The sequence below is a fragment of the Eublepharis macularius genome, chromosome 4 (genome assembly GCF_028583425.1).
Source record: "Eublepharis macularius isolate TG4126 chromosome 4, MPM_Emac_v1.0, whole genome shotgun sequence".
Classification (NCBI taxonomy): domain Eukaryota; kingdom Metazoa; phylum Chordata; class Lepidosauria; order Squamata; family Eublepharidae; genus Eublepharis; species Eublepharis macularius.
The window spans coordinates 20,881,965-20,896,832 of record NC_072793.1 but is presented as its reverse complement, the minus strand read 5'-3'; the positions used below and the strand labels follow the sequence as shown (position 1 = coordinate 20,896,832).

Genomic DNA, 14,868 nt, shown 5'->3' with positions numbered 1-14,868 from the left:
TGCAAACACACTGGCTTAGCATGCACGAGGTTCCTGGTTCGAGACCTGTATTATGTTAGCTACAGAACTACATTGACAAACTCTGTCTACCTGTGTTCTAAGCCTGCCCGACTTGAGGTTGGAGAGATGTAGCCCCAGGCTGCGCTCCCTGGCATCTGCGATAAGTGTCCTGGGTGGGGTTTATACGCTGTGTGGGAAAGCTGTGCTTGGCTGCAGACTTAATCAGTATCCTGAGCTGGGGAGGGGGGTAGTTTTGTGGCAGTGTTTAGACATGGCAGGTTTCTCACCAGCATAATGTAACACTGGTGCCAAGATACTAGCTGAAGGGGCTACGCCCTGTTGCTCCCCCAGTGCTGCTCACGTTTGTGTTGAGGTTACACATGCTGGCATGGTGCTGGTAAATTTCCCGACATGCTGGCCTATCTTTGAGTTATGCCAACATATGATTTCATTGGTATCCTAAGTACTTTGTCTCCTGGGTTTGGGGTTATGCCTGTAATCACTTAGCCCACTCTTCTCAAAATAATTCTGTTGACTGCCTGGCAGGGTGTGCAGGTAAGTTTGTTTGTGCTCGTGAGAAAAATAGACTGGGGTGTGTGTGCATGAGTGAATTTCTGTATGCATGGAAAGGTGTGTCTGTGTGTGGTGGGGCAGGATCTGTGTGAATATACTGTAATTTTTTAAAAAAAGAATTCACACACTTAGGAAACTTATATCCTGCCTGTCATGGTCAAATACATTCTCAAAGTGGTTTAAAAAAATTGTTTAGAAAATGCAATTCTAAAAATACGTTCTTGGGAGTAGGCCCTATTGCATAGACCTGAGCAGGGTTAGGAAAACATAGATTTTAACTGGCTTCAGCAGTGTCATTTGAAATCAAACCAAGCTGTGTTTCCACTACCGTAGGTCAAGCTGCATAACCCCAGAGCCGTCCTAAACACACATGCCTTGTACTTCTAAAATTAGCACGTTTTGTGTTGACTGAGTAAACGTGGTTGAGGAAGAATGGCAATTCTCACTTGTATTCTTTCCCACGATCAGTCTTGGGCGAAACCTATGAGAACTCATTAATAGTAGAGCTGTACTTTATCTTCACTGTTGAAAATTTAAAAGGCAAAAAGGAAAGTTACCTCCCAAATTCTGCCCTTTCTGATTCTCTTTGCAACTCTTTTTCTCACCCCGCCCCACCAACGCTGCTCCAGCATTACTTTTTTCCTAACCAGATTTTGTTCCTCTCCAATGAGGGGGTCATGCACTAGAGATGGTGATGTCATGTGACACTGCGTCGCCACTGCCTGAGAGCATCACTGAAGGCAAACGAACCAGTGCTACGTCCTCTGCCGAAATTGGGGAGAGGGTGCCCTTTTTATTGAGGCAGCTCTGGTGACTCAACAGTGTGTCTCCATCTTGCTAAATGGCAATTTTGTTTCAGTGCAAGACTGGAACATCCTAGATATCCATCTGAATATGGACATCCTCTGTCCCCATTACAATATTCTCAGTAGTAGTATGCATATTGGGACGCATGTTCATATCCAGATTCTGAAGCCGTCAAGTCCATTGGGGAAGCTGTCCTCATTATCCAGATGCTATAAGTGGTGTAGACCTGTGTGGGACTACAACTGAGTCAGGGCTAGAGAGCATTGGTTGCCTTACTGTAGACAGATGTTTCTCCTTCTCCTGTTTTGAACCCCTCCTCCCTGTCACATAAGAGAGGCGCTTTTAGTTTGAATTTTCTTTATTTAAACTATACACCATTACATAATAAACAATAAACAGAGAGAATAAGAAAAAACACACAATTCTAAACATGACACACTAACAATACATATATCTATAAAATTAAGAGGAAGAGAGGCGCTTTTAAAGGGGCAAGAAAGTTTTCCTCACGTCTTTTAGCTCTGCTCTAGCTTTAAGCCCACCCACCTACCCCCATCTCAGATATTCTCATAGGAATGGGCAAATGAGAGATAAGTTTGGTAGTAGTGGTTAAGAGCGGCAGGACTCTAATCTGGAGAACTGGGTTTGATTCCCCACTCCTCCACTTGAAGCCAGATGGGTGGACTTGGGTCAGTCACAGCTCTTCCAGAGCTCTCTCAGCCTCACCCACCTCACAGGGTGATTGTTGTGGGGATAATAATAACACACGTTGTAAACCACTCTGAGTAGGTGAGTAGTCCTGAAGTGTGGTATATAAATTGAATGCTGTTGTTGTTAAAACCTTAATAATGGTGAGAAGAGGGAGAGGAAGAGCCATCCTGTGAGCTGGTAACCTTTTGTATTAACTAAGCACCTTTGTTCCATTCAGTTCTTGTAAAGTGCGTGTAACCCAACTCTCACTTTACATCGGGCTTTTAAAAAATTCTTTGCAGCCCTTATTGCTGTCTGTTTTCAATTCGTTCCGCATCTGTGTCTTTCTGCTTTTTATTCACTCCTAAATCCCAAGTGTCTTGTCTTCTCTTTCCCCACATAACTTTTAAAAGCTTGAGGACGCCTTAACCAGCCTCCAGAGCTGCCCTTTCTTTAAAATCAGAAATGTTTGTAAGTAATAAATGGAAACCTTTTGTCTTTTTAAAGCAATGCTCTGTATTCCTAGCTGCTTTCTCCTTGCTTTTAAACTTCTTCAAATTCATGGGAGAACTGGTGGTTCAAAATGGCAGAAACTTTTCTTTTGCTGCTGTGGGATCCAAATTGACATTTCTCTGTCGTAGATGCGTCAAAGTATTTCGCTCATTTTTTTTTAACAACAAAGCAATCAAGAGTAAGGGTCAGTTTAGGTGAAGCTACCGTTTTGTGTCTGAGCCTCCTGCATTCAAGATATCTCTGAAAGAAGGAATCTCATTTTGCGCAAGAGGCAGCTTGAAAAACAATGGCTCAAGGGGTTCCTGGGTCTCTTTTAGATCCATAGCAACAACTAGGTTTTTGTTACCTTCCACTAATCTACAGGTTGGGAATTCTACAGTGTTGATAATTTTGAGACAGTCACAGTGAGTCAGTCGGTGTGTGGAGACAATAGACTGGTCTGAATGGTCTGGCATAGGAAACAAAGGCTTTGGTATGACAGGGATTGACCACCATGGCTTCATTAGTAGTACTAAAAAGGATCTGAGCCGTAGCTAAACTGTCTGAGAAATTCTTCTGCTTTGTCACAACTATGCAGAGTTGTAATATCTCATCTGTAGAATATGCACTACATCATCCACCTTGCTACCTTGGGGTGGGGGGAGAAAGCTAGATTGGATTGCTGGTTTCTTGTTAATAAACTGCGATGGAATGCACTTTAAAGAAAGTTTCCTAAGTGCAGCAATCTGAGAGCTGGAAGGGAAACAGTTAACAATTGCCTGGATTGAGAGTTTGATTGACAGGCTATTCCCTCCTCTCTCTGAAAAAGCCTTTAGGATGACAGTTGGTGAGAAGGTCTGACAGTGAAGGTCAGACAGGTTCTCCTCTGGAATGAGGAGAAAGAAATCTTTTGCCCTAACTGGAACATCATTGTCTTGAGGAGGGATTCTAGTTAAGAATTCCAAGTATAAAAGCCAGCAGAAGCTGGAACCCATTTACACAATAAGCTTTCGTGAGTCAAAGTTCCCTCTAATCAATAGCCAATCAATACTTAATTTGTTCGACCAACTAGCTGGTCTAACTCAGTATAGCGGCTTCATAAGATCATGGGGCCAGGAAATTGTTCAAGATCATATCAAACCCTTTTTATCTCCATAGCCCATATACAGTACAATCCTAAACGGAGTTGCACCCTTCTCAGTAGGCTTATCATTGGTTTATCGAGTTTAGTGTTGTCTACACTGAATGGCAGCAGCTCTCCGGGGTCTCAGGTGGAGCTCGTTCACAACACTTATTGTGTATCTAAATGGCCATCAAGTTAAGATGTGTATAAATGACCATCTAGTTAAGAATTCCAAGTATAAAAGCCAGCAGAAGCTGAAACTTATTTACACATCTACAATAAAACTGGGGGTGTCGTGTTGGCAAGTGTGAGTGGGTAGTAAGTGGAGACTCCATTTCAAGCCAAGTGAAGAAGGCTTGTATCTTCTTAGATGAAGAAGGTTTTTTTAAAAAAAGATTAATTCCTGCTCTGTGTCTAAAGGAGGGAGGTTGGCTCTGAGGAGTACCCTGGGTCTGTTGTAAAGGGAAAACAGTTTTGAACTATCGTCAGAAAACCTGAGTTGTAAAAGGGAACTTTGTGAAGAAACATTAATTCTGTAACCAAAGTATTAAACAAAACACATCTCACTGTTAAGGATTAAGAACATAGAAACTAAGTTTCAAGAAAACTATTTTGCTTGTGACCTAGAGTTTTCTGTTCTACCAACAAATTTTTACCTCAGCTCTATCATTCCCTGACTGCCCTTATTCCATCCCTGCCTGTTCAATAAAGTTGTTATCTCTTTTGAACATTATACTCTCTCCAGTGCCATTTCCAACACAGAGGAAGAGGCCTCCTGCTTTTCCCCCATCAAGTTTCTGGGTTGGGCTAAAAAGCCAAAATTATAATGGCTTATCAGGGTGGAACACAAAACAAACTTTACAACCACAAATAGAGACACACCACTTGGGACTGTACAGCCAAAGCAGACTTGGATTTGGGCAGAAAAATCAGCCTCAGAGTGGGGGAGTAAAGGGGGGGAGTCCATCATATAAACCTATACCAATACCTACACTGGTACCTTTCCTCAAAGGACCAACAAATTCATATTCCTTTTTGGGAACAATTTAGTTGTTTGCATTTCAAGAGCCAGGTGTATCACCTGAAAGTGGCTGCTTTTTCTTCATCTTTTTCATTTACTATCCAGTTATTCACACATCCCTCTTTCTGAAGAGTGTTGAGTGTGTTTGTGGTATCTGAAGCCACTGAGCACTGCTGTGGAGCAACAAGAGAGACTTGCTGTGTTAGTGCAGCACTAACTCTGACCTTGAAACAGTAGTTTGTATGTGCATACAATAATAATAACAACAACATTCGATTTATATACCGCCCTTCAGGATGACTTAACACCCACTCAGAGTGGTTTAGTAGACCATCTTTTGCCTCAGAGATTGTTGTTTTGACCAGACTTGCTGATAACTACAACCAGACTAGAAGGAAGATAAAAGACAGTAAGTAAAACATTAGATGGTAAAATCCAGCACCACAGTTCTGAAGTAATGTAAAGAAAAAGAATTTGATTTATATACCGCCCTTCAGGACGACTTAACACCCACTCAGACAGGTTTACAAAGTATGTTATTATCATCCCCACAACAAAACACCCTGTGAGGTGGGTGGGGCTGAGAGAGCTCCAGAGAACTGTGACTAGCCCAAGGTCACCCAGCTGGCTTCAAGTGGAGGAGTGGGGAATCAAACCCGGCTCTCCAGATTAGACTCCCGCGCTCTTAACCACTACACCAAACTGGCTCTCGCAAGTATAACTGCAGAGGGGCAGAAGCCTTTATTGCAGGAAGAATACTGGGGGAGGGGAGGGAATCATGCAACTCAAAGAAATACAATTTTTTAAAAAATACTTGAATGATTAAATAATCCAATGTGGAAATAAGGAGATTCGCATTTTATTTTAATGGCTGCACAATAAATATTTGGTATACTATGTAAACATTTCTGCGTAAGAATATGAAACCTTAATCTTTTCTAGACATAGTGCAGGAAGAGTTTATTCATCACAAGCGATGGCACTAACACTATACAGTTGATTTCCATAACATCTAATTGTACTTGCCATGCTGCAGCGAGCTCTTTCAGCATTTTGGAGGTGGGGGGGTACTCCTTGAAATACTGCTGAAATCTTCAAAACCAGTTTGACTACAAAATACTGACAGGAAAGTAAAAGAAGCCTGTGTACAATGAATGCGAAAAGTTAACATCCGTACTCAGCCAGAGACTTCGAAAAGACAGTCGCTGATGAAGCATTGAAGAGGTCTTGGCTCCAAAAGGCATACGCCAAATCTCATGATTTAAGATTAAGAGAAGTTGGCTGTCATTCTTGAGCCTTTTGGGAAGCCGCTGACCTGTATGTTATATATCTGGGGGTTGCAGAGGAAACTGAACCAGGAATGTAGATGGGAAGCTCAAGAGTGAATTGAGCATAGTTACTTAATGGGAGAGGGGGATGGAAAAACAATTTTCTTGTGTGACCTGTGGTATGGGGTTTAGGAAGCATGTCTCAGATATTGCTTGGCTTACTGCAAATGTGTTTTAGCCATGGACTCTAGGAACAGACAGCCGTGCGTTTCTGTCTCATTCCTTTCTTGTCTGTTGCGGCTGCTCCACTGAGCTTGCAAAACTGCCTCCGAGCAATAAATCAGATATGAGGGAGAAGATTGTTTGCCAAGGGAGAAGACATGTCTGTTTTGAACTATGCATCTCTCTTCCTCTGCACCCTAAGCAGAACTCCTTGCCCTCATGGTTTTTGCATAATCGCTTATCTTACCTTTCTTTTATGCAAGCTAGTGGAGTCCAACACCAATGAGGTTTTGAGCCACAGTGGTCTACTTTTTCATATTCTACTATCATTATCTTTTCAGTGGCATGAAACCACCCTCATCTGTGTACAAGGGTATGAGCCATAGGTAGCATTCTCTCTTTCAGTTATAAGAATCATATCCAAAGTAGAGAAGAGCACGAACCGAAATATGAACCAGAGTTCAACATGAACCGCGTTGGTTCGTGGTTCGCAAACCAGTGGTTCATCAGAGCCCATTTCTGATGAACCGCCATGAACTTTAGGCTGGTTTGTTTGGTTCGTTTTTTGGTTCGTCACTGCAGACAGCCTGGCGCTGATCAATCAGTTTCCTAGGCAACAGGGGATGGACTTCCTGCAGACCTTTTGCTAACCCGGATGTGATGTTTTCATGAACCAAATGAACTAGTTCGTGTACCAGGGCAAGTTCATGAAAGTTCGTGGTTCGTGAAATGCGACGAACCACATGGTTCATTTTTTTTCCGGTTTGTGCCCATCTGTAGTCCAAAGTATAACCCAAATGTTGCCTTTAGGACATGGCACTTGTGGGCTAAGTTGAAGTGCATACTATTGGCTTGATCTCGCCCCTGCCCCCACCCCTAGTCTGAACTGATCAAAGGACAATAATTCAGACAGAATTGTAAAACAGTTAAACGGTTACTTTATGATGACAATCTTATTAACCGTGTGGGATACATAGCAGTGATGTGTAAATACATTTAATGTTTAAATGAAAACTTCTTAAGGTTTATTAGCCTTACTAAGAACAGATAGTGAAGTAAGCAGATAAGGTGTTGGATACCACAGTCAACATTCACTAACTCAGGGAGAGGTTGGTTTCACTGACCTTCCCCTTCCATTGCAGATTTTCAGCTCCCTCTTCATATTCTTCCTGAGGGCCCCCTATTCCCCGGGAGAGCATTTTGGGGTACAGCGCAAGTGGGGGTCGTGAGGAAGTCTCATTTTGCTATCAGACATCCCTTCCATTAGCAAAACTTTACATGGGGATCTAAGCCAACGAAGAGAAATAAAATACTTCAAAAAGTTTTCAGATCATACAGTTTTATCCTGAAACTCAGTTTCCTGAAGTTACCGTAATCCCTGGTAGAAAAAACCCCAATGTTTTGATGTTACTATAACACACAGCGAGATTCCTGGTAGGCAATGCCTCCGTGTCATAAGATTACTGTGATCCACAGTGATACTCCGTGTTGTCCTTGCAAAGACAACTTTGAATAGCTTTTCCAAGGAAAATGTTTTATTTCTCTCTTCAGCTAACTGCCATCTCTCCTCTTTCCACAGACACTAGGAGAGAAAAAAAACTTTAGGGGGGGGGGAATCCAAACTCCTCAAAAACCATTTCCTCAACGATCAGTTTTTCTGGAATGTTGTGATTTCTGAGCCCATTTCAATCGGAAGAGGTGAAAATCTGTGTAACGCCCTCTAAGCCTCATTATTAGCCACAGCTAAGGCTATTGTAGCTCCCCTGTGGAAAAAACCCCACCCACCCCTCAATCACAATATGGCATAATAAAATCTGGGATTATCTTTTTATATTGTAAAGGTGTAAATGTTGTGTTGAACAAATACCTTCACGAGACCTAACTCTCTTTCCCTTCTTCTGTCTGTGTTTTTAGGACTGGACTATTTGAGGGCCAACAAGGCGTTTGAGGCCTGGCTGTGAGAGTACTGCCTGCCCTCTCTGGAACTGGAAAGAATCACTCGGCCTACACTGAGCTCTGTGCAGAGGGGCTCGAGCACTGCCAACATGCCCATTTTAAAGCAGCTGGTGTCAAATTCTGCAAACTCCAAACGTCGGTCTCGGGTGGATCTGACAGCAGAGATGATCAGTGCTCCCCTGGGCGATTTTCGTCATACCATGCATGTGGGCCGTGCTGGTGATGCCTTTGGTGACACCTCTTTCCTGAACAGCAAGGCTGGTGAGGGTGAACAGGAAGCGGCTGAGGAGACCAGTTCTTCATCCAAATCCGGCCTGCTGTCACGCAAGTTCCGCAGTAGCAAGCGGTCTCAGTCTGTGACACGTGGCGAACGACGGGACATGCTGGGCTCTCTGAGGGACTCTGCTATTTTTGTGAAGAATGCCGTTTCCCTCCCTCAGCTCACTGAGAAGGAAGCAGACAAGACCGGTGGGAAACAGCTTCCCAAGAGCCTCTCCTCCAGTCCCGTCAAGAAAGCACCTGAGGAGAGAAGCCCTGAGGAGAGACACATGAATGGCGCTATGGCAGCCCCCAGCTCAGGACCCCACAGCCCCGGCTTGGAAGAACGGGACTTTGGTGACATAACCGACTTGCCCCTGGTGATGCACAAGAACAACTATGGCCTGAAGCATGCAGAGTCCATCATGTCCTTCCATATTGACCTTGGGCCCTCCATGCTGGGGGATGTCTTGAGCATAATGGATAAGGACCCATGGGAGCAAGAAGATTCCGGTTACCAAGGGGCAGAGGAGTCCCAAAGAGAGGCAGGTCCTGTGGAGGAATCGGCAGCACACTGGCTTAGCCAGGAAAGCAAACTTGCACAAGAATCCTTGGCTCATTGTAACGAAAACAGAGCAGCGACGTACAGTCCTGGCTCAGCCCGCAGCACAACAAGTCGTCTGACAATGGACAGCAGTTCCGTTTCCAGCTGTGCATCTGTGGGGGAAGAACAGCGGTGCTTTGCCTCCAGAGGACAAAACCACGGCATTCCAGAGGATGTGAGGCAGGAGGCTTCTAAACAGCCAGATAAAGAATTCTCCTTCATGGATGAAGAAGATGACGAGATAAGAGTATAAGGAAAAGTTGTTGGAGGCTTTAAACTTGGAGACGCAACCACGTGCAACTGATTTTGCAATAAATGACATCTTTCTCTGCAATGCCTTCAATGAAATGAAATAAAATCCTTTGCCATTCTTCACCTTAATTCCCTTAAGCAGGCTGTTGGAGAAAAAAAGGAATTTTTTTTTTGCTTGATGAATGAGGTCCCCCCCCCCTCTTTTTTTTTTTTTGGTAAAGGGAGAGAGAAAGGGGACCAAGTTGAAAATACTATATTAAAAATACTTCATTCTTGTGATCTTAGAGTCACTAAAAGAAATTGCTAAGGAAACTTGGAGAAACTTAATTTACGGTAGAGAACTCTCCGATGTGAGAAGAGGAACTTTTAAATACCCATTTTTTTTTGTTAACTTATCTACTCCCTGTTTAAAGCAATATAGAGCTGAAATACTAGAACAAAGCTCAAAAACACTAGTTTCTTTTTAATATATATATATATATATATTTCTGTTTAAATTTTTACTAGGTCTTGAAACTTGTTTTCTATTGCCCAGGAGGATACTATTCTGGACCTAGCATAGGACATCAGGATGATGTATATCTGTAAAGAGCAAAAAGCCAGTCACTCTCAATAGCCAGACGTTCCAAATGTTTAGATGCTAAGAATTCTCTCAGTGGGCAGGCCCCTGGAAAGGACAGCAAACTCGAAACTGGACATTTTTTTTGGGGTTGTTGTTACTGTTAGAGTGAAGTGGACAGAACTTGCTGGGAGCAAGAAATGAGGGAAATGCACATCCATTATTTTCCCCATTTAACACTGGAACCTTCATTCAGTATTTTTAGGGGATCCCAAGACGAGAATAGTCAAAATGGTAGCATTTCTAAAAAGCAGACCTTTCTGCCCCTAAGCAAATACCACTCTTGATGGTGACAATGTACAGAACTTTATAGCAGCAGATTCTTGGCTAAGTTTTCCTTACTAAAGAGTATTTAGAATTCCCCAACGTGAGCTGAATTCCAAGAATGGAATCCCAGTGTAGCTGCCCCTTCCCCTAAAGAGAAATCAAAACCTTTCTCTGCCTACTTTCTCCATGCTTTTCCTTCTTAAGAAAGCAGATAGGATGTCCTGAAAAATGTGTTTGTGGCTCAGGCATTCAGTGGAGACTTTGCACATTTACACATGTAAACGGAAAGTCCAGAATTAGCCTAACTTGTTAGTTTAATCCTTTCCTTAGTTGAGATTTTAGAATATCAGCAAAGCTGACCAAAGCACAAAAACCGTGGCACTCCCTGTTCCAGGAATAATGGAGATGCCGCTTTGCTTGTTCCTCCCCATGGAGACGACGATCAGGACTGCTATTTGGAGGAGGTGCTCCTTACACTCCTATCAACACTTTTATTCATTTTTGTTGCATTGATTTGCATTTTGCTGGGCGTTAAACACTAACTTTTTGCCTTACTTTGTTTATACTGTGTATTAGGTTTGCCTGCCCCTTTGAGATCAGCCTTTCTCCCACTCTCGGATTGTGACTCTGTTGCGTGTGTACAGGTATTTGTTCTGTTCGTCTGATGGAGGACTTTTAAAATGCAAAAAAAAAAAAAAAATTAAACGACAGTGAAAAATCATTCTTAAATCTTCCAATTTTTTTTGCTTGTAAATTGTGAGAGTTAACAGTCGGTTTCAATTAACTTGCACTATTACATTGGTGCAGTGGTTAAGAGTGTGGGACCCTAAGCCGGAGAACTGGGTTTGATTCCCCACTCCTCCACTTGAAGCCAGCTGGCTGACCTGGGGTCAGTCACAGCTTCTAGGAGCACTCTAAACCCCTCCCCCCTCGCAGCGTGTTTGTTGTGGGGATAACAACAACATACTTTGTAAACCTCTCTGAGTGAGTGTTAAGTTGTCCCGAAGGGCGGTATATAAATCAAATTCTTTTTTCTTTACATTACTTCAGAACTGTGTGGTGCTGGATTTTACCATCGATTGTTTTACCTATTGTCTTTTATCTCCTTTCTAGTCTGGTTGTAGTATCGGCAAGTCTGGTCAAAACAACAGTCTCTGAGGCCAAAGATGGTCTACTAGGAGCAATGACTCTGGAATTCATTGGATGGTTCCTCTCCTGCCTCTCTACAGCATTAGCTTGTAGAGACAGTGTTCTTGCTCTTAGGAAAGATTCTACCAGTATTGCAAAGAGTCGGGCTGTTGTGTTAACCAGGCATGATAATCTGTTAATGGCTCAGCAGTCCCCCTGTGTCTACATTCCTAGGCAAGCAATAAAAATGGATTTGTTGAATTCTTGGAGGCGGCAGGGGGGGGGCTCCTTATGTTGTTGTCAGATCACAAGTCTTTCAGACTTGGAGTAATCTTTGAGTAGCACTACTACATGACAGCAAGCACAGAAACAGTCCCCGTGTAACTGTTCCCTTTTTTATTTACTTCATTACTGTTTAAGAATTGCACATCCTCTTCCTTTAACCAAGATGACTCTCACAAGAATTCCAGCTCTCTCCAGTTCCAGACTTGCTTACAGCATAGGGCTGCCAGGCCTACTGCCACATCAGGAGGCTTCCCCCTGGCAGCACATGTTGCCTGTGATGAGGGAAGGCATCCTACGATATAAAAGGCAAAACGTGTTGCTGACGACTCACTTTTTATCCCCGCGCAGGTGCACTCGTGGGGATAAAATGTGAGTCATTGGCAATGGACTTACCTGACTGGGAGAGCCCAGAGATGGAGTCCACACCCACGGACTCAGCCGGGGTGCAGGGGGAAATGCCAGACCACAAGCCACTACTAGATCAGCTGGCGGAGCTGTGCCGGCCCAGGAGCAGGAGGAAACACGCTGGCCCAAGTGGCAGCTGGAGCAGCCAGCAAAGCTGAGCCAGCCCCTGCTGGGCCTCAGCCGCCAGCCCGGGCACAGGGAAAAAACATGCCACGCTGATCCCTCCTGGGCCTCGGCCACCCGCCTGGGCACAGGGAGAAAACATGCCATCCCGAGCAGCCGCCAGAGCCACACTGGTCCTTCCAGGGCCTCAGCTGCTAGCCTATGCAGTGCCAGGGACAACACAGGCCATCCCGAGGACAGCAAGAGCCGAGGGAACAGCTGGCCACGTCGGCCGCAGGAGCCTCAGTGTGGAGAGCTGAGTGTGTGGCCAGGACACCAGGCTTTCTAGAGCATGTTATTTATACAACAGGCTTGGTTGCTAATTTTTTTATAAAACGTGTCAGCATTGTACGCACTGCAATATCACTTCCACGACAAACCCAGAAAATATGATGGTTAGCTCTAGGAACCTCTAGTGGTTTGCCATAAAGTTTCTAAAGATTTCTAGAGCTACCTCACATCACTTCCGGGTTTTCCCCAGAAGTGATGTCGCTATGGACATGATGCCATGCCCATCATGTCCCCACCTCAAAGCTCCCCATTAGTTGCCATGTAGAAAATCTTTGACTACAAAAAAACTATCCACTTTTTTTTTTAAAGCTGTATCTCTGACAGTGCAATTTTGTGTAGAGTTACGCCCTCCTAAGCCTGTTGACTTCAGTGGGCTTTAAAGCATGTAACTCTGCTTAGGTTAGTAGTGTGTGGCAGTGCCAGTTGTGGGATGTTGTTTCTCTAGGGTCCTGACTCCGGGTCACTGTCACTAAAAAAAAATAGGTGGCTAGTGTCCTGTCTTCTCGTGTAAGGAGTCTCTCTTCAGTAGAGCCCCAAATACTAGGTAAGCTTTGGACTTAGAGGGAATATGGAGAGCTAGGCTGCCATGGTTTTTGGAACTTCCTATCCAATGAGAATTGCATTTATGTTTTTAAAAAAACGTTTATAGTGCCTCTCCGGGAACCTGCCTGAGGTATTTTACAAAATAATAATAAAAACAAAGCATTAAAAAAATGAATGAAAATCTAACATTAAGGGGGGAAATCCAGCCTAGCATAAAAACATACACCATAAAAACAGATCATAGACAGCTTAAAATATATTTCCAGACTAAAATAATTTTAAAAATCAACTCCTTAAATAAAAGCCCGGATGAACAGAAATGTTCTGGCCCGGTGCATAAAAGAAAGCAACAGAGGTAGAGGCAAGCTGTAAGGGGAAAAGCATTCCACAAGTTAGGTGCCACTACCGGGAAAGCCCTGCCTCTAACTGCCATCCACCTCATTTCTGAAGGTGGAGTAGGATTGCCAGTTTCCCTTACCCTCCCGGTGGAAGTGGGGGGACCTGGCACTTACCAGGGTGCTCTTCTTGCTCGCAAAGGATGCGCTCTTGCAGAGCACAATGACATCACTTCCAGAAGTGATATCATCACGCCTGGCAGGAGCATGCCTACTGTGCCCTGGCCCAGGGAGGGGTTTTTTGCCTCCTGGGCCTGTTCCCTGGACCTTTCCCCCCACTGGCCAGGTGAGTGGCAGAGGCTGGGAGTGGGGATCCCCCGCCCTCACCAGGGGACCTGGCAGCCCTAAGGTGGAGGTACAAACAGCAAAGCTTGTGAGACAAATTTTAACAAATAAGATTACATTATGGGAGGAGGCAGGTGGCAACCTGATCTTTCTGGCCCTCTCTGTGCCATTATCCATCCGTCGTTACCACAAGGAGTGGTGTGCGCTGCCTGTCAGTGCCCTAATGGAGCCAGGAACATACTTGCCTCAGGCTACCATCACAGCACGTCAGATTACCAAGGGGTCAGGTTCCTGCGTCTTCCAGCCCCGAATAAAGTCTGAACGAGGGAGTTCTTCAAATGTAAACAACTGGCTCCAGTGCTGGTTTAAACCTCGTGTGTGGATAATGATGGGGAATTGTGGAATGATAGCACAGAGCAATGACACCCTTCCAGCATGTTGGAGAGCCGAGTCCTTGTTGTGCAAGCGAATGTAGAACAATGCAGAATCTGAGAGGACTCAACACAATGGAAATGTTAGCCCGGGACACTGATTCTTTGTTCTGGGAAAGAAAGAACAACAGTGGCAGCTGGTTGGGGGAGGCCCATGCGCTCAGCTGAATGGCTGCTCAGCCTTCTGTTTCCTAACCAGCCAATGCATTTGGGCAGAGCGGGCACGGCTGGACAAAAGGGAAATTTGCCTTTTACAGGCTTTCTAGAAAAGGGACAAAGCTGAAGATTTGGGCAGAGCTAGACTGGGCCTTAACAATCATACCAAAACACACGACACGCTGCTCCTTTTGATTATTCTACCGGCCCACCTCAACCCACTGGACAACAGACACTGCTCCTGTTTGCGGTATATGAACGCAGCTTATGCTTCACTCAGCTTCTAATCCATACAAGCAGTTGACTGGGAGGCAATTTAGGAGCTCCCACGGTAGCCTCAACCGTGTCAAATGAGAGATGTTGTTCATACAAGGGAGATACGTTTTTTAAAAAAAAATTATCAGTTGGATTTCTAGAATTCAAGGCAGTGTTCACAAAACCAGACAACATTTTAAAAACCTAAAAATAAAGCACGAAATAAAAAAAAGTTAAAGCCGCAGTAATAGTTGGATAGCACTGCTACTTATTCAAAAGCCTGGTGAAACAGCACAGTCGTTTGCCATATCCAAATAACAATAAGGAAGTTTTCTATGGCTCCTCAGGCCGTTTCACAAAAAGGGAATGGCCACTAAGGG

At 44.2% G+C, this 14,868-nt stretch overlaps 1 protein-coding gene across 1 annotated transcript in view; it reads left to right on the top strand.

The window, feature by feature from the left end:
- CDC42EP4 (CDC42 effector protein 4) overlaps positions 1 to 10,873 on the top strand; it is a 32,192-nt gene extending 21,319 nt beyond the window's left edge. The window contains exon 2 of the mRNA XM_054975286.1: positions 8,111 to 10,873. Within this exon, the coding sequence (XP_054831261.1) occupies positions 8,242 to 9,267 (1,026 nt within the window). The 5' untranslated portion in view covers positions 8,111 to 8,241 and the 3' untranslated portion in view covers positions 9,268 to 10,873. The remainder of the gene's footprint in view (positions 1 to 8,110) is intronic.
- The last annotated feature ends 3,995 nt before the right edge of the window (positions 10,874 to 14,868 follow it).